This window comes from Protopterus annectens, chromosome 2.part2 (genome assembly GCF_019279795.1).
Source record: "Protopterus annectens isolate FY-2018-M chromosome 2.part2, PAN1.0, whole genome shotgun sequence".
NCBI classification, from domain to species: Eukaryota; Metazoa; Chordata; order Ceratodontiformes; family Protopteridae; genus Protopterus; species Protopterus annectens.
In genome coordinates this window covers 886,579,306-886,599,430 of record NC_056730.1, presented here as the reverse complement: position 1 = coordinate 886,599,430, position 20,125 = coordinate 886,579,306, and the positions used below count along the sequence as shown (strand labels likewise).

The window sequence follows — 20,125 nt, the reverse complement described above, 5'->3', positions numbered from 1 at the left end:
TAGTATTTCTGTGTCGGTTGCTGTTGCTTCAGGATTGACGTCAGGTCGTTAGTGATATAAAATCAGGCAGCCGACACCATTAAATCAGTTTTTCTTGGCCCAAATGTCAGAAGCCCCCAAAGAGGGAGCTAGTTTATGGTGGAAGACCACCACCACCAGTAGAAAGCAAATACCAAAAATCCCTGTAATGAGTGAGAAAGAGAGAGAGAGAGAGAGAGAGAAGGGGGATGGTGGGTGGGAAACCAGGACTGCAACAGTGAATACACTCAAACATCTACATTTATGGTAAGTGTACACAACTGTACTATGTTCTTTGTGTTTCACTGTTGCAGTCATCACACTTGGGTTGATTCTCAAAGCTGAAGGAAAGTGTGGAAGCAGTCAAGAGTACTGGGGGCTGGCTGGGATGCCCTGCAAGACTGCAGTTGCAAAGTCTGTCCTGGATTTGGAGAAGATAGGCAGGTGGTAATGCTTGGTGAAAGTATGAACAGAACTCCATGTTGCAACCTCCAGGATGTACCTGGTAGGGACCCCTGTAAGAAAAACTGCAGAGGTGGAGGTTGCCCTGGTGGAATGTGTCCTGACTCCCTTAGGGGGCAGTTTCCCATGGTATTTGGTGCAGAAATTGATACAGTGTGCTATCCATTTGGAGATTGTTTGTTTAGATATGGCCTTGCCCTCTGCCCCTGCTGCAAAGCTGACTAGCAATTAGTCAGTTTTCCTAAAAGATTTAGTCCTATCCAGGTAGAATCTGAGCTATCTGTGCACATCTACAGAATGCAAAATCCTTTCCCCCTTGTTTTGTGGGTTAGGGAAAAAGGTGGGCAAATGAATAGATTGGTTGAGAGCCACACTGGACACCACTTTAGGTAAGAAAGTTGGATTAGTCCTGAGGGAGACCCTGTCAGCATGAAAAATGATGAAGGGCTCTGTTGCCATGAGGGCTTGCAGTTCTGAAACTCTCTTAGCTGAAGTGATGGCCAGAAGAAAGGTTGTTATCCAAGAGAGGAATTTTAACTCTGATGAAGCTGCAGGCTCAAAGGGGTGTAGTGTGAGCTTTTCCAACACAAAGTTAAAGTCTCAAGCTGGGGTAGGAGCTCTTAAATTGTTAGCCCCTCTTAGGAACTGTTTGATGAGAGGGTGAGAAAAGAGAGGTGGCTCTGTGCTGTAATGAGCAGAGACTGCAGAGGCATGAATTTTAATGGAATAGTAGGTTAGGCCCCTGTGCAGTAGGTCTGCTAGGTAATCCAGGATGAGAGGTAGAGATGGCTGTGCAGTTTCAGCTCCTTTATCCTGGATCCAGGTGCAATAACTTTTCCACTTGTCAGCACAGGATTTTCTAGTGCTGGGGTGTCTGGCCTCATGTATAACATCCAGGACTTGCTTGCTTAGACTGGCAACTGGAGGAGAGGTCAGGGAATATGCCAGGCTGCCAGCTTCAGGGTCTGCAATTGGGGATGCATGAATTCTCTCTTCTGCTCGGAAAGGAGAGTTGGGATCTGAGGGAGGTGCCATGGTGGCAGGGGTGACAGACTGTGCAGCAGTGGGTACCGGTGCTGGTGTGGCCAGTCTGGGGCAATCAAGATTGCTCTTGGTTTTTCCTCTCTTATTTTGAGTAGTACCCTTGAAAGTAGAGGTAGAGGGGGAAATGCATCGATCTACAGGTTTACCCATTGGAAGGACAGGGCATCCACTTTTCAGGCCTTGCTGTGAGGTTCCCTGGTGCAGAATTTGCTGAGCTGGTAATTGTTGTGGGAGGCAAAGAGTTCCACCTTTGGGGTGCCCCATTTCTGGGTTACAAGGTTGAAGGTGCTGTGGTCTAGTTGACACTCGTGTGGGTCTAGGAGGTTTTTGCTTAAGTTGTCTGCCAGAGAGTTTTGGGAGCCTGGCAGGAATTATGCTTGCAGGTGAATTTGCATGGCTGAAGCTGTGTGCCAAAGGGCCATGCCAAGCCTGCAGAGGGGATAAGAGTGAGTTTCTCCCTGCTTGCTGATGTACCACATCACTGTGGTGTCTGTTTTGATTAGTAGGGGCCTAGTGGAGAGTAGGGTTCTGAAAGCTGTCAAAGCGTGCTCAAAAACTATCATCTCTTTTTAGTGGATGTGCAGATGTATTTGATTTGGGCTCCAATGGCCCTGAATGCAGCTGCCATCCAGGTGTGCACCCCAGGCATAATCTGACACATCTGTGGTTAGGGTCTGAGCAGCATGGGGTTGTGAGAAGGGAAGACCCTTGTTGTGGTTGCATGCTGCTGGCCACCAAAGAAAATCTTTCCTTAGACAGGGTATCATAGGTATGATAGCTTCCAGATCCTGACAAGTGTTGACCCCAAAGGCTTTTCAGGTACCACTGAAGTTTTTTCACGTGCAGTCTGGCATATGGAATGAGTAGAATGCAGGATGCCATGAACCCAAGAACTTGCAGGATTTTCCTTGCAGATAATTGGATTCTGGTGGCTAGTTGAGAGAAGTATACTGTCAGATAGGCTTGTTTTTCTGGAGTAAGGAATGCCATCTGGGAAGCTGTGTCCAGGCTTGCTCCCAGGAATACAATTTTCTGAGTGGGTACTAGTTTGAATTTCTTTTCATTTACAGTGTACCCCAGGGAGGTCAGTAGGTACTTTACAAAGGTCAGGTGCTGTAACAGCTTTTCCTGACTGTCTGCCTGAAACAAGCAGTCATCTAAGTAGGGGTAAATTTGAATATTCTTTGAGCTGCAAAAAGCAATGGCTGCAGCCAGGCATTTTGTGAAAACTCTGGAATCTGTGGATAAGTCAAAGGGAAGCGCAGAGAACTGAAAGTGCATAGATCCTGTTCTGAAACGAAGATATTTCCTGCAGGAATCCCTGATTGGGATGTGTACATAGACCTCTTTTAGGTCTAGGGTGGCTAACCAAGCATCCTTGGATAGCATAAGAAGAAGCTGCTAGTGAGTGAGCATTTTGAATTTTGGTATCACCAGGAAGGTGTTTAGAAATGATAGATCGAGGATTGGGAGCCAGGTGCCCTCTTTTCTGGGTACCAGGAAAAGCCTGGAATAGAAACCTTGGCCTATCTGGTCTGCAAGAACAGGCTGTGGATGCATAAGCTCCTTTAATTCTTTATTTTCTAAACAAGCCGGAAAGGTAGATATTTTTTGTTTAAGGAGTTCCATAGTATGTTGCTGGTATTTCAGCATGTGGAACTGACAATTTAGTACTCTAATGGCAAGAGTTGCAGAGGTGTATACTTTTTTATCCCATCTGTTTAAAGCTCAGGAATCCCTGTCCGAGGGGGTGGGATTCTTAGCTGTGGTTGCTTGTATTCCTTTAGGTCCTTGGAAGATGACCTCTGGGTCCACAGCAGGATTTTTGAAAATAAATTTGTGAGTCAGGGACTCTGTAATACCTGTCAGGCTTCCTGGGAGCAGGAGGGAGGGTGTCAGGAGTTAAACTGGATTCCATAAAAACATCATCCACAACATCCAGAACAGGAGGAATGGCTAAAGTTCTGTGCTGTGGTAAATCTAAGAATTCCCTGAGTCTCTTTTTGGACTGAGGATAGTCCTGACACTCCCATCGGAAATGCTCCCTTAAAGTATGTAGGGTTTCACCAAATGAACAGTTCTCTGGGGGAGAGGCAGAAGGAATGGATTCCTCTGCATCTGAATCCTCATAAGCAGACAAGGGTTGCATGTCTTCATATTCAGAAACCTCAGAGTCATCGGACTCCTGGTCAGATAAAACTGCTGGAGACAAGTCTCTTTTTCTTTTGGAAGGGGTAGGCTGGCTTCCCCTAATAAGCAAGATAAGGTTTTCCGCCATTTTAAGCATTTGAGATTGAAGCATGGAAGCAGGTGCTTGAGCTTGGGTCTGTTTTTTAGGCGTAGTTCGTACCCTGGGCCTTAGAAACTCGGTAGTTTTAGAAAGAACTGAAGACACGAAAGAAGTTGTTGGTTTGTGTCAAGTATCAGTAGTGCAAAGAACTTCCTCGTAAGCCGGTACCTGCTCAGCGGCTCCAGACATATTCAAGGTAGAGACATCCACAGGATCCTTAGTCAAAGAAGTGTCTCGTGGCATACTGGACTCCGAACAGGTCTTGGTAGCAGCCTGAGAATCCACAGAAGCGGGTATCAGGGGCTGCGAAAGCGCCTCACTGCGATCTGGCAACTAACCTAACGAAAGCATCGTTGGCAGTTTGGGACCTGTGCTGTCTGTCTCTATCTTTATCCTTACATTTTTTCAGAAGATTGGTAGTCGGATGGCTTACCGAAGCCATTTCGGAATACGGAGATCGAGAGCGAAAATATTTAGCTACAATAAGGGCCTGACCATGTATAGTTCTGGCGTTGAACAAAGTACAAAACCGACAGCGAGGGACGTCGTGGTCCGAGCCTAAACAGGTGACGCAGTAAGAATGGAAATCTCAGTGTGGTATTTGCTTTCCACAGGCGAGACAATTGTTAGCTTTTCAGACATTGGTTAGAGCAAGAAAAAAGTGTCCCCAATGGGGTACTTAGCTTTAGAAGACTTCAACTTCAATTCTGAAACGAAAACTCAGGTGGAGGGCGACCGGCACTTATGCGAACTGCTTCTGCTTCGGGCTCCTTGGCAAGGAAGACTGATGTAATGGCGTCTGCTTCTTGATTTTATACCACTGATGACCTGACGTCAGTCCTGGAGTGACAGCAACTGACACAGAAATACTAAGCCTCTGGTATTCAGGCCGAATGAGGTCTATCCCTGGCAGGATAACCCAAGTGTGATGACTGCAACAGTGAAACACGAAGAACATCAAGAATTACTTAGAAGGACTGACAAATGTTAAAGTATTGGAGAATAGGAGGAAATTTCACAGAACAAGAGGAGGAGGATCAACTGCAGAATGCTATGCAGCAAATAAGGGATAACTTTGGCAATATGCACAAGTTTAGAAAGATTCCCGTTAAGCAACTGTTTTTTCATAATAACAGCACAGCAAAAAAACTTTTAGCACGAGTCAGGCAACAAAGTAGAAAGTCCTGTCACCAAGCTTTGGGAGCCTACAACAAGGCAGGTAATAAGGGATCCTGTAGAGGCATTAGAAATATTTCAGAAATTCTATGAAAGTCTGTATAAAGCAGAGAAATATGGAAATCAAGAAAAGATACAAACAAAAAGGTTTATGGAAGAATTAAATATGGCAAGGTTACAGGTAGATGAGGCTCAATATCTAACGGTTACAATAGGAGGAGATGAGATAAAAATTGTGATGTATAACCGATCTATAGGAGCACCTCCATGAACAGATGGTATTCCTGTGGAAATTTGGAAGCTAGGAGGGAAAAACTGACACAGATAGAAGGTTTTGTTTAAGAGTATTTTAAGAGGAAGAGAAGTACCAAGATACTGGAAGAAAGCAGTGGTAGCTGTAATACCAATAGAGGGTAAATAGCCATCAGACCCAGCGTCATAAAGGCCCATTTCAATACTAAACTATGATTATAAAGTGTTCATGTCTATAATGGCTAAAAGAATGACAAAAGTAATGCCAAAATTGATAGATATGGATCAATGTGGATTGTTGAGGGGAAGCAAAAATTTGACAACATTAACAGAACACTGATAATCCAGAGAGAATCAGTATGTAAGAAAATACCATTGTTGTTGTTGGTGGGTCTTCATGAAGAGAAAGCATTTTACAGAGTAAGTTGGGACTTTCTGAGCAGGGCAATGGAAGCATTTGCATTTCCTGAAAAAATTATAAGGTGGATTAGGAGGATATATGAGGGATCGGAGGCGAAAATTAAAGTGGGTGGGGTCTTCTCTGATAATTTCTGCTTGAGCAGAGGAACCACACAGGTGTGTCCTCTTTCCCCTTTGTTATTTGCATTATATTTAGAACCATTGGCAAAGAAAATAAGGGACTCAGAAATGCAAGGATGAAATTAGTACGGTAGTCAAGAAAAGCTGGCTCTACTTGTAGATTATATTTTATACCTGACAAAACCAGAAAGAGACATTACAGTGCTGTGGAACATTCTGAGACAGTTTCAAATCTTTTCAGGATAAAAAAATAATGAAGCTAAAATAAAGGCAATAGTGGTAAATTATGTACCCACACACAAATTGGTACAAACGATACCCATATTTATAAGGACATGATAAAATGAAGCATTTAGGAGTATGGATTAAAAATGATTCTGGTGTGGCAGCTAAAGATATGTGGAAAGAGACTAAACAAAAGATAATACAAAAACTGAGAAAATGGAAGCTTTGTCATATGGATATGGATAGTAAGATACAAGCAGTCAAAATGGTTTTAGTCCCTTTAGTCTTATACACAGGTCAGGCATATTTTTATCAACAAGAGAAGAAGTCATGGAGAGCAATTAATAAAGAGCTGAAGGACTTTATCTGGGAAGGGAAGCAGCAAGAGTAAGTAGGATAACCTGATACTTCCAGCTGAACATGGCGGATTGAGATTACCCAATCTGAAGGGATATTTCACAGTTACACAGTTAAGGCTCCTATACATAGCACACATAGAAAAATATAATTCAACATGGAAAGTGATGATATTGAAACAGGGGGGAAGCTCAAGAAACAAAGAGAGACTGGGATTTTGGATGCAGGGCTTTCAGGAGAATAACAATAATCATTCAGAATACTACATACATAAAGTAGCAGAAAGTATTCTAGGAACTAAGCCAACAAGGGAATGGAGAAAGGAGATTCTGCTGATAGGGATGACTGCAATTAGGGATACAGACAATAGGGAAGAGGGGGCTGGAATTTATTGGAGAAAACTGGCAAAGGAACCAAAGTATTGGGAGCAAATAACTACAGAGGGAAAGGTAACAGAATGGGAAGAGACCAAGAATTTATTTGGATTGCAAGTTACAGATTGCCTTGTCTATCAAGGATTGATATCAGAGTATTCACAGTTGATTTGGCATAGTGGTACAACGCTCTGACTCTATTGCACAGAGTCTGGGGTCCGAGACTTGGCAATGATAGGCAAAGGGAAAGAAATAGGTGGGTGCTAAACGAAAGACCAGCACTGGTAGAGATTTTAGTAGAACGTAGAACTGAAGCTGCAATTAAAAAAAGGAGCATATAATATATTGCATAATAACTATAAGAATCAATCAGAGGTTAGAAAGGATTGGGAAGAGAGAATGGATAAGCAATTCACAAAGAAACACTGGAAGAATATATGTATGTCTCCCAAATATGCAACCAAATCTAGAAGCTTTAGGATTTTTTCTTGGAAATGTTTACAGAGATACTTTTATACCCCAAGTAGACTTCAGAGAATTTCTCCTCAGGTAGACAGCAAATGTTGGAGGTGTGACAGGGAAGAAAGAGGTACTTGGGAACATATTTTCTGGGAGTGTTGTGGGTTGGCAGACTTTAAGGATTCCCTGTGGGATGCACTGTCGGAGACACCGGGTGGGTGGACTGGTGTGATGAGGGAGAAGATTTTTCTGAGCTATGACATAGAATCAAAATTGCCTAGACATGGTGAGGCCTTGCTGTGTCTAATTATGGTGGCTGCTAAAAAAAGCAATAACTAGAAAATGGAAATCAATATCGAAACCAACTATATTAGTAGTGAATACAGTAACAGAGAAAACAACTGGAAGTGAGATCTTTAGAAAAGGGTAAGAGCAAACTACACAGGAACAAATGGAAGTTGTGGGAACAATACATACAGGGGAGAAATACGGTTTAAAAGATGGCAGGACTAAAACGAGCTATGTAATGTTTGACAAAGTGATTAGGCAGATTATAAGTGATGTATAATGTTTGCAACTGGGAGTGTGTCAGCATGGTTTGTGATGTAAAATGCTTGCAACTAGTATTGTGTTGCTGTGGTTTATTTTCATTTACATAAATATATACTTATGTCGTAAGCGATGGCTTAATAAAGATGTTTCATTTTTAAAAAAGGGGCAGGAATTGAACAATTTATGTAATGCTGCTTAGGTTACATGACATTTAGCAATATATGTGAAGTATAATGTTTGCTGATGTTAATTTGTTAATACAGTTTGACTACTTCTGAATGTAAATTGTCATGTCACAAGTGATAATTCAATAAAGGTGCTAAAGAAAAAGGGGGGGGGCAAAGTCATTTGCTGCTTTTTTTATTTTATTTATTTATTTTATTTTACATTTGTTTACCGGGAAAGTCCAACTTGAACAAGGTCCATTTACAGCGGAGGCCTGGGGAGAAAAGCTCCATAACATAATGGTACAAATACAATAAATGACAAAAAATTTCTGTACAGAGGCATATATACAATCAGAGCTCCATGTCTTTATATGACAACGCAATCCACGAATGACAATACTTCTATACAATGGCATATATACAGTCTGAGATTTTTCGTACCTTAGTTTGATTTGAGCAAACTTGGTATATAGACAGCAAAAAGTACAGTTTTGTACCTACCATAAATGTAGATGTTTGAGTGCTAATACAGCTGCAGTCATAACAGATGGGTTCTCCTGCCGTCAGGCGGGTCCTCGGTCGGACGAATTCCAAAGTCTAGGTCCGGCGTCGGTTGTCGTTGCTTCTTCCCTGACGTCAGTGCGACAGGGGTATAAAGGAACCAGCCGATGCCATTTTCTTCAGTTTTTCTTGCCCCAGATGTCAGGTGCCCCCAAAAGGAAGGCAATACATAAATTTGTGTAATAAAGCAATGCAATATAATCAAAATACAGTAGTTGCAAGCAAATACACCATAAATGAATACCCCAATCAAGTTGTATGAGGAGGTGTTAGCCCATAGGCCTGTCCCAAGAGGGGAAGGAGGGAGGGAAACCTGGACTGCAGCTGTATTAGCACTCGAACATCTACATTTATGGTAGGTACAAAACTGTACTATGTTCATCGTGCATACAGCTGCAGTCATAACAGATGGGTAGAATCCCAAAGCTAAGAAAGGGGTGGTAGGCACTAGGTGGAACTAGGAGGAGCCAGGATGCCCTGCAAGACTGCAGTGGCAAAGCTTGCTCTAGTTTTGGAGTATAATGGTAGATGGTAGTGCTTGGAGAAGGTATGTACAGAACTCCAAGTGGCTGCTTCCAAAATATCTTTGGTAGGAACTCCTCTGAGGAAAGCTGCGGAGGTAGCTGTGGCCCTTGTGGAGTGAGATCTGATGCCTGTAGGTACAGTTTTGCCATGAAAAGAATAGCAAAAGCGTATGCAGTGGGCTACCCATTTTGAGATTGTCTGTTTGGAAATTGGCTTTCCTTGAGCTCCTACAGCATAGGACACAAAGAGCTGTTCTGATTTTCTGAAAGGCTTTGTTCTGTCCAAATAATAACGCAGTTGTCTGTGGATGTCCAAGGAATGTAGTAATCTCTCCCCTTTGTTTTAAGGATTAGGATAAAAGGTAGGTAAGTGTATGGCCTGATTCAAAGCTACCCTGGATACCACTTTAGGCATAAAGGACGGGTTGGTTCGTAAGGAAACTCTGTCCTGATGGAAGATGATAAAAGGCTGCACAGCCATGAGAGCTTGTAGTTCTGAAACTCTACGAGCTGAGGTAATAGCCAGAAGGAAAGCTGTTTTCCAGTATAAATATTGCAAATCTGATGAGGCAGCTGGCTCAAAGGGAGGCAAGGTCGGTTTTTCCAGAATGAAATTGAGATCCCAAGCAGGTATTGGTTGTTTCCTTGGGGGTCTTAGATTCTTAGCCCCTCTGAGGAACTGTCTTAAGAGAGGGTGAGAGAATAAGGGTGGATCAGTGTTGTATTCTGCAGAAATGGCTGAGGCATGGATTTTGATGGAGGAGAATGAAAGTCCACTGCTTAGCAGCTCAGCTAGATACTGTAGTATTTGAGGTAAATTCAGTTTTCCAGGATCCTGACCCTTTTTCTCATTCCAGACACAAAACCGTTTCCATTTTGGAGTAAGCTTTTCTAGTTGACGGCCTTCTAGCCTCCAAAATGACATCCTGCACCTCCTTGGAGAGTAGGGTCTGTTGTGATGTTAAGGAATCTTCCATGCGGCTAGATTGAGTGTTTTTAGCTGGCTGTGAAGAGTTTTGAAGCTGTGCTGAGTCAGGAGAAGAGGCATTAGAGGCAGGGTCCATGGTGGGGAATGCGTCAGGCTCCTCAGGAGTGGGTACCAGTGTTGTCTTGGCCAGTCTGGAGCAATGAGAATCATCTTTGGTCTGTCTGCTCTGGTTTTCAATAGAACTTTGGTTTGGGCAGCAGAGGAAGAGGTGGGAAGGCATAAACTGTCATTGATGTCCAACTGAAAGAGAGAGCGTCCACTCTCTCCAGGCCTTTGGATGGAAAATCCTTGAGCAGAATTTTGTCAATTGGTGATTTTTGTGGGAGGCAAAGAGATCTATGTCTGGCCTTCCCCATGCTTGGATTATTTCTGTAAAAACTTTTGGATGCAACTTCCATTCGTGAGGGTCTGTCATATTTTTGCTTAGGTTGTCTGCCAGCGTGTTTTCCTTGCCTGGCAAGTACTGTACTTGTAGTTCGATTTGTAAGTCCATGGCCATGTTCCAAAGGGACATGGCCAGTCTGCATAGGGGGTATGAATGTGTTCCTCCCTGTTTGTTTATGTACCACATAACTGTGGTGTTGTCCGTTCTTATCAATAGTTGACCTGGTTGCAGAAGGTCTTTGAAAGCTATAATAGCATTTATTACTGCTAGCATTTCCTTTTGATTGATGTGAAGGTGCTTTTCTTTTTGGGACCATTTGCTCTGAATGCACCGATCTGCCATGTGCGCCTCCCAGGCATAGACCGAGGCGTCTGTTGTGATGACTTGATTTGTTTGAGGCTTGCTGAATGGAAGACCTGTGTTTGTTTGGCATGCTTGAGCCCACCATAGAAATTCCTTTTGTAGACATGGAATAAGTGGTATTATTGTTTCCAAACTGTGGCTGTGTTGAGACCATAGGTTTTTCAGGTACCATTGAAGTTTTCTCATATGCAGCTTTGCACATGGGATTAGTAAGATGCAAGATGCCATGAATCCCAGAGCCTGCAGGATTTTCCTTGCAGTCAGCCTGGTGCAATTTGCTAGTGTTCTGAAGTATTGAGTTAGTTGCCCCTGCTTCTCTGGCGTGAGGTAGGCCATCTGGGTGTTTGTGTCCAAGTTGGCACCCAGGAAAATTATCTTTCGAGAGGGTATTAGCCTTGATTTCTTTTTGTTGACTGTGTATCCCAGAGAGTTCAACAACATTATTACATAAGCCAGATGTTTCAGAAGGATGTGCTTGCTGTCCGCTTGGATCAGGCAGTTGTCCAGATAGGGGTATATTTGTATCCCTTGAAGTCTGCAGTAGGCAATTACTGATGCCAGGCATTTCGTGAAGACTCTGGGCGCAGTAGATAAGCCAAAGGGCAATGCAGAGAATTGATAATGGGTTGAACCTGCAAGAAATCTGAGGTATCTTCTGCAATTTTGTCTGATTGGGACATGCAGGTATGCCTCCTTGAGGTCCAATGTTACCAGCCAAGACTCCTTGCCCAGCATGGGAAGAAGCTGCTGTAGAGTGAGCATCTTGAATTTTGGTACAAGTAGAAATGTGTTTAGGATGGATAGGTCCAGAATAGGTCTCCAATCTTTTCCCTTCCTTGGTACCAGGAATAGTCTGGAATAAAAACCTTGACCTTGTTCGTGCGTAGGTACCTCTTGAATAGCTTTCATGTCTATAAGATCTGTAATTAGCCTTTGTGCCTCTGCCCTTTGATTGTGTGGCAGGTTTGGCATGCCTCTCATTTTTGGAAGGGTGTGAAAATGGAATCTGTAGCCTCTGTTTATAATGTCCAGGATCCATTTGTCTTTTGTGACAATATGCCAATTTTTTGAAAATAATGCCAGTTTTCCTCCTAAGGGTGCTGCCATTTGAGTTATGCTTGGCATGCAAAGGGGAAAGTCATTGGGCTTGCTTTCTGAATGATTGCGAGTTATCCTCACCACCTCTTTGTGTAGGAGCTTGCCATTGTCTGCCTCTAAACGATCCTTGGGATTGTCCTCTGCCCCTCGGGCGCATGTATCTACCTCTTTGGGGTCTGTCCGTGGCTGAAAAGGACCAATTTTTGGAAGACCAATTTCTACTGAAACGTGGGGGTTGTACCTGTAGAAAATCTTTCACAGTTTGCATTGATTTAGCCTTTTCCTCCATTTTTCTTAATACCTCCTCAGCATTAGCACCAAATAATACATCCTTTTGTAGAGGGGCATCTAGTAATTTAGCTTTGACATGATCAGGCAAGGTTTGTTCCTTGAGCCAGGCATGTCTACGTATGACTGATCCTGTAACAGCAGCTCTACATGAGGCCTCTAGAGCATCAAAACCACATTGAAAGGTATGCTTACCCACTTGTTCTGCACTATGCATCAAATCCTGCAACTCCTTCAAGTCTGGTTGTTCAGGTTGTGACATTTTACTTTTCAATTGTGATAACAAAAACTGTTGGTATTTTAGCATATAGAACTGACAGTTTAAGGCCCTCATGGTTAAGGTAGCCGAGGTATATACCTTTTTCCCCCACCTTTCTAAGGATCTGGAATCTCTCTCGGAAGGTAATGGATTTTTAGCAGTGGAGGCCTTAATTCCCTTGGGGCCCTGTGAGATAGTTTCTGGGTCAGCAGCATGGCTTTTGTATAGAAATTGGTGTGAGTCAGGAACCCTGTAGTACCTGTCAGGCTTGACTAGGACTGGAGGCAGAGAATCCGGGTTAAGGCAGGTCTCCGAGTACACATCATCTAGGATGTCCAAGACAGGAGGTATAGCCAGAGGCCTCTGCTGAGGTAGCAAGAGAAATTCCCTAAGCCTTTTCTTGGAATCTGAATAATCTTGGCCTTCCCAGTGGGAGTGTTCCCTTAAGGTATGCAAAGTTTCCCCAAATGAATAATCCTCTGGGGGGGGATACAGAAGGAATGGACTCCTCCGCATCAGAGTCTTCAAAAGGGGAGTAAGAATGTTCCTGATCATCAGAGTGCTCTGAAATAATGGAGCCCTGATCAGAGGAGGGGGATTCTTCCTCCACTCTGGGCTTTTTGTCCTGTGGGGGTTGAGAACCCCTGATAAGAGTAATTAAATCCTCAGCCATTTTAAGCATCTGTTTTTTAGGCATGGGGCCTGGAGATGGGACCTGTGTAGCTTGTCCCTTGTAATGCATGGCTGCCTTAGACTTAGTGAAAGCCTTAATGGAAAAAGAAGAGGAAGGTCTGAAGACACCTTGAGTGGAGGTAGACCTGTCCACATTTTGAGGTTCAATGCCAGGAGTGGCTTCGGTATCTGTAGTCGGGGTGTGGGCCGAGGAGCCTGCGACCTCGGGCACAGGAGACACCGCCAATGGAGTGTCGTCGGTAGTCAGGGGCTGCGTAGGCGCCTCGCTGAGAACCGGACCACGTGTAGTCGGCTTTGGCATGGTGTCGGTAGAGGCTGCGGACCTCGTGTGTCGGTCCTTATCTTTGCGTTTTTTAGACAAAACTGGAGTCGGAGTATCCGACGACATAATATAGTTAAATGTTTTTCCAAAATAATGTTGGGCGAACTCCGCCCGACGCTTAATGGTGCGTTTGTTGAATGTAGCACAAAAGTGACAGACCGAGACGTTGTGGTCTGGGCCTAAACAAGGTATATAGAGGGAATGGAAATCCTTATGCGGTATTTGCTTCCCACATGAAATACAATTATTAACTTTGTCTGACATCGGTCTGAGTCAAGAAAAGTTTCCCCAACGGGATACTTAGCTTTCAAGAAGACTTCGGTTTCCAAATTTTCATAATTTCAGGAGCTGGCCGACCGGCACTTGCGAACTGCTTCTGCTTCGGGCACCGCGCGGCAAGAAAGACTGAAGAAAATGGCGTCGGCTGGTTCCTTTATACCCCTGTCGCACTGACGTCAGGGAAGAAGCGATGACAACCGATGCCGGACCTAGACTTTGGAATTCGGCCGACCGAGGACCCGCCTGACGGCAGGAGAACCCATCTGTTATGACTGCAGCTGTATGCACGATGAACATCTTTGAATTCCCTATTGGTAGTACAAAGCATAAAAATGAAGGAATGGAATCTGGAAAATAATGCCATTCGGGAGATATGTCATAGCGTGAGAAATGGTTTGTAGGATAGTAGTTCCTGACAGGGAGTATAGAACAGCTGAGGTAAGCAGAGGAGATGAGGTGTGGCCAGTTAGGAGGAGAACAGAAAAGATTTTATGTGATACAGGGACAGAGCCATGATTGCTTGATATTGAATGATATATTCATATAAAATCTTCCTCCTCAGCACAAGTGTCAGAAGGTATTTTCATCTTCCCTCCTGAACCTTTGGAGATCTATTTGAATATCAATGTTCCACCCATGGAATAACATCACTCCAGTTAATGTACCAGCTTACCTTTAGTCTATTTTAATGCATTCTCTTGTACAATACTGAACTACTCTCTGGCAAAAGATTTCAGTCAAACGAGGGCTGAACCAATTCACAGTCCAATTCAAATGAAGAAACTGGAAATTGTAGGCTGATGAACTGGTGAAGCACAAGGCTCAACTACAGTTGAAACATCTAGAACCAGCACTGGTCACAGAGGACAACTGTGTAGGTACTGAAAAAGGGATACCAAGGTATCTTCTGTCAGCACAGAGGTCAAGGAGAACAAACTCTGGCACTGTAGAAAAACACTGTAATACTCTATATAGGAGTTGTTTAAGAAATAGTACTCTCCTCATTAATACATAAAGATGGTGGTTTCTTTCATTCTTTAACAGCCTCCTTTGACAAATCACCTCTACCAGGGTTTAAAAACTTTACCCATTTAATTTGTCTTTTCTGTAACTTCCTGTTAGCCTTCTTCAAGAATTTTAAAAATAATAAAAGTAGCAATAAGCAGAAACTAAAGGTACAAAGTATGCTGGATAACCTACTGCAACAACAAAACTGAAACTCTATCTATAAGAAGTCTGACTGAGGATCTCTGAAGGAAACAAACAAATGGTACATAAGCAGAAACTACAACACAGCTGAAATTATTCCAGCTATGTTAAAGGCTCTGAAGCACAGGAAGTGGCAAGAACTGAAGAAGGCTCCTGGCATTGCTGGTTATATACAAGGCCCTTGCACACATACAAAGGTTCTATGACACACAGTCACAGGACTGGCTAAAAGGCTTCAAGAGGCAATACAAGACTGCAGATAAAACTATGAACATAATGAATAAAAGGAAGCTGGGATATAACCCAAATGTCATGATTTGCTGTTACAACTGCCCTCCCCAAAGAAAAGCTAGAGTCCCAGGATTTCTTAACTTAGAAGCCAACTCCTTTCTTCTCTATCAGACTCCAATAAATTTTCAGAGTTTGAGAAAAACAACAGAACTGTGAAGGGATGGTGTATGAGCTAAACAGCACTGCACTCTCACTGCCAAAGTACTAGCAGTATAAATCCAGTTACCATACCTCTCCAATAATCTCCTTTTCCTTGTAAAATGCAAAGTACTTAAGAGGTAGCAAAGATTTACTGGAAAGTTGAGCCTACCAAAGCTGCTGGAATCAACTTCTGATTAAAGTCAAAGATTGTCCTTCTAAAGCTGGTACTGTATATCAGCTGCTCAAATCGGCTGGTGGCCAAGAGTCAAAAAGAGTTCTTATTCCTCGAGTCCTGAAATTATTTAAGAAGTAGAATATTTTCCTCAAGGATCCTGAAACTTAGATTTTGAGAATGCCTTTTCTAAGGTGACAATATCTCCATTACCATGCTAAATACAAAACTCGCCTATGACATTACGTGTGCTCCTGAAATTATTCTCTCTGGGGGGGTGAGAATCTTAAAACTGCAAGGACTATATGTGATTCAGAGATATTGACCTGAAGGGTGATATGCCAAACTTAAAACTGCACTCATCCTCATCAGAAAAAAAAAGTTGAATGGGGTCCTCCTCTGTGTCACGCACACAGCATGCACACTTCTCCATATTCTGTAAGCCTTTCAAAGTACTAACATAAGTATAAGTGTGCTTCAGTCTAATCTCTGACCTATGCTGATCCTGGAAGGCACCAGAATTTCTGCTAACCCCTTACAGTATATATTAGGTGAGACTGGAGGAGAAATGTCACTAGTTTAAGATGAGAAAACTTTAGAGAAATATAAGCTTTGGGCTACTCTTGCAAGGAAGTTTATTAAATCAGTTTTATTAAACAAACCAAACATGATTGTCTGCAAACTTACCATTTTTGCTGACCATCATGTTTGGTTTATTTAATAAACTGATGGATTTTACATCCTGTGGTCTGGTGTCTTCCTACAGTATACTTGCATTGGTGTATTAGTTCTTAGTTGGTTTCTTTCTACTCTCTTTTTGATCAGCTTCTAAACATTTATTTATTCGCATTCCTTTACCAGGAAAGTCCGACTGGGCCATGACAGACCACTTTTCCATGGATATTTGTGGAAAACAGCTCTACAATTAAATAAATCTTACAGGACGTCATAAAATACAAAGCAAAACAAGAAATGTTAACTATCACCTAAAAGGGAAAAAAATAGCATATAAAGAAAGAAAGAAAGAAAAAAACAGAAGAGATAAATCCTGGAAATCATTAAATCCCAAAGAGTTACAATTCAGTTTTACTGCAACAATGATAATGTTAAGAACTTTCATTAGGCTAACAGACAGATGCTATAAATGTGAAAGGCATTACTAACAGAGAGCAGATTGTTTAGTAAGACTTACTAGGCATCCCTAAGTTACTGGGTGTTCAAATGAAAGCTTAGATGCTTAGAATATACAAGACCACCAACATGGCACTACAGATAGAGGATAGATGGACAGAGTTGCAGCAACATTTAACCAGAAGACTGGCAGAAGCACAGTTTTAATCTAGGAGGTGGGTCCCAAGCTTTGCTCTGAAGTATTTTAGACATAATTTTATTTAGGTCTTGTGGGAGATTATTCCAACATTTGATTACATATGAGGTATACATTGTTTCATTATGTTTATTATTCGGTCTATGAACTTGGCAAGATGTGTGTCCTTAGATGTGAGAGATCTAAATGGAAAGTACCATAGCACTTCCTGTCTTCTCTGCTGGACATCTGTTTGGGTGATGAAATATACTGTGGGCCAGTTTAAGGTGCTTGATTTTTTAGGTGAGGAATTTCAACCAGTTTAGCTGACAGGTTTTTTTCTATTAATGCAGCACCACTATACATGCCTTTTTTAGATTATTTTCAACTAGTGATAAAACTTGCATCTTGCCTAAAGATTCCTCCATGTTGACAGCTATCAACATTGTGCTCTATGCCCAAATAAAATAGCACACTGGGAGTGGGAAGGCTTAGGAGCTACTTGTTTATCACATTACCACATTCCCTCAATAATCAACTTAGCTATTAGTAAAATGAAACATACAGAGAATCAGGCAAAAAAAAAAGAAAAGAGGGACACTAAAATACCCCCCCCCCCCCCAAAAAAAAATTAGAATTACAATGTGACAACTGAATTGGTGCCTACAGGAAGGAAAAAGCCACTGCTTAGCAATTCCTGGCTTGGACCTGACACCTACCACGTAGTTAAAGCCCAATTCTTTTACCGCCTTTACTGAATTATCAATTAAGATAAGACATTGGCACTCCTACATTAACAGAAAAGAAATCAAACCATATTAACATGCGTCATTTTGCCATTTCGTGCATTAGAAATTATATGATTTCTTTCTTTTTTTTAACAATTAGCATTCACTCCAACATTACAAATTTTTTCTCAATTCCTGCATTCCATTAAACCTCATTCCTACTTTTCCTGAACGTTGGTCTGCATGCATTGCTCCCAAAAATTCTATTTATTTCCATGCAATTTGCTCCTTCCTTTTTCTAAAGATAAAACTTCCAGTTCTTTTATCTACCTTACAATATTCAGTATTTTAATTATGGATGGTTTAGATTTTGATTTCCATTTTCTAGTAAATGTTTTTATACAGACAATAACCTTAAACTTAGTCAGGCCTTACTATCTTTATGAAAATCTGATCCCGTGTTGCAGCTCAAAAGAATATATATATTTTTTTATTTGCAATAACTACCTTAGTTTCAGCCATTTGCTAGTCAAAACCCATATGATATAATCCACTGTTACTACACATGACTTCAACCAGAAGCCTGAGAAGTTACAGTGATACTCCCCAAAAAGATGCATTCTTAGAGAGCAATCAAATACAATGGTTCATTTTTTTGTCTTTCCTTTCTGTTCCATTAGCATTAGTATTGTACACAGAGACTTTCACACTTACAGTGCCGCTCCATACTAACAAACTTTGCACAACTAGCAAAGAAGCAAAACTTGTGTGTATAAGCAGATTTCAACACATCAGATCTACAATGGATATAAGATTCCAGTGTTAAAATATTTTACGTCATCAGAAAAATAAAGACCTGAGCTTACCAAGTTCATTCATGGCATGTCTGTGTTCTTCATCAAAAGACATCTTCATTAGGACACAAACTGCTGGACATATCTGATGTTCCACGGGAGATGGCACTATAATATAAAAGGCAGTACGGTCAAGCTCATTATACCTTAAAATATTGTTGCTTTTGATCACACAGGTAGTTAATATCACAAAAAAATGCACGCAGTCTTAAAAATGCTGCTGTTTTAAAGTTTTCAGTTCATATACTTCAGAAACATGTTACAAGTGCAAAAAGAATTGCTAAAATAATGTTCACATCACGTAACACATACTCCCTTAAACTCTCCTCAGTCTCTTTCTTAGACAACTACTCTCCATTGTTGGAGCACTTGGTTCTATACAGTGCATAAGGCTTACAAGTGGAGAATAAAAAGAAAACCTTTTCTCCTTTTGATAGTAAAAATAATACAGGTATACATATTATATAGTACTTGTCAAATCAGAAGACTTACTTTACACAGTTTGAACTAATATGTTAACATGGTGACTACCCATATATATATTTGCTAAAAAAGAAGTTATGTACTTACCATGTTTATTTATTTTATTTTACATTTGTTGACCAAGCTAGTCTAACTGGATATATGTCCATTTTCAGTAGAGGCCCGGGGAGATAAGCTCCGATGAAAACAATAACAAAATCATATATACAAATTAATGTAAACCATGCACAATGCAGGTACATTAGTGACAATAATCAAAGAGGTCAGAAGTTCATAACATAGTGCAAAATAAGCAGGCATAAGTAGTATAATGCAAATGCAGTTTCAATACATAATATATAAGAGAGAAGGCAGCTGAGTATATACAATTTATTAGTACAAAAGTATTCACGTTAATGAAATTAAGAAGATGTAAGTAATAGTATCTAGAAGGAGAAGGTTTGTTGTTATAAGAAAAGGATCTTGATTACTGAGAAGAGGACTGCAGGCTGAACCTAGTAGCAGGGCTAGTTGATCAGTCAGGTTCAGTACAAGGGCACAACCAGTGTGTTTTGAGCAAAAGTTTCAGTTTGTTTTTGAAAAGTGATACAGAGGGAAGTGAGGAAAGTTCACTGGGGAGAAGGTTCCAGGATTTTCCAACAGTATTAGAGAAGAGAGAGTCCCCAGCCCTGTTGTTTGATTTACAAATATTGACAAGAAGTTTATGTGACGATCATAAGGTCTTGAGATTATTGTAGGGGATAATGAGGGTCGAGAGTATAGGGGTATTTGTAGGTTGGTAAAAGGTTTTATGGACAATGGTCAGTTGGTGGAATTTAAGCTGATTTTGTAATTCAAGCCATCCTAGCTGTTTTAAATTGTAACAGTGGTGGGTTCTAAATGGGTTGCCTGTAGCAAATCTGGCTATGTTATTGTAGGAGTTTTCCATTTTATTAAGGTTGTTTTTAGATAGATTAGTATACATGGGTGACGCATAGAGAAGAGTAGAGACTAGATGGGTGTGAGCAATAGTAATTCTAGCTACAGGAGAGAGAAAGGGTTTGATCCTGTAGAGAGAGCCTAGTTTTCTATTAACAGTTTTTATAGTATTGTTGATATGGGTGTCGAAGTTAAGGTTGTTATCTATGGTGATGCCTAGTAGTTTGGTAGTTGGATCTGGGGATATGAGAGTACCATTTTTGGATGTGACTGTGAAATCTATAGGGGGGACTTACGAGTAGGGGTAAAAAGGAAGAGCTTAGTTTTTTAGGGTTCAGAAGTGCTGT

General features: G+C 41.5%; 1 protein-coding gene across 7 annotated transcripts in view; it reads right to left on the bottom strand.

Annotated features, from left to right (window-relative positions):
* APC (APC regulator of WNT signaling pathway) overlaps positions 1-20,125 on the bottom strand; it is a 2,693,590-nt gene that overhangs the window by 241,592 nt on the left and 2,431,873 nt on the right. For all 7 annotated transcript variants that reach the window (XM_044064201.1, XM_044064200.1, XM_044064205.1 and 4 more), the window contains one exon: positions 18,390-18,485. In XM_044064201.1, coding sequence (XP_043920136.1) covers positions 18,390-18,485 — 96 coding nt within the window. The remainder of the gene's footprint in view (positions 1-18,389; positions 18,486-20,125) is intronic.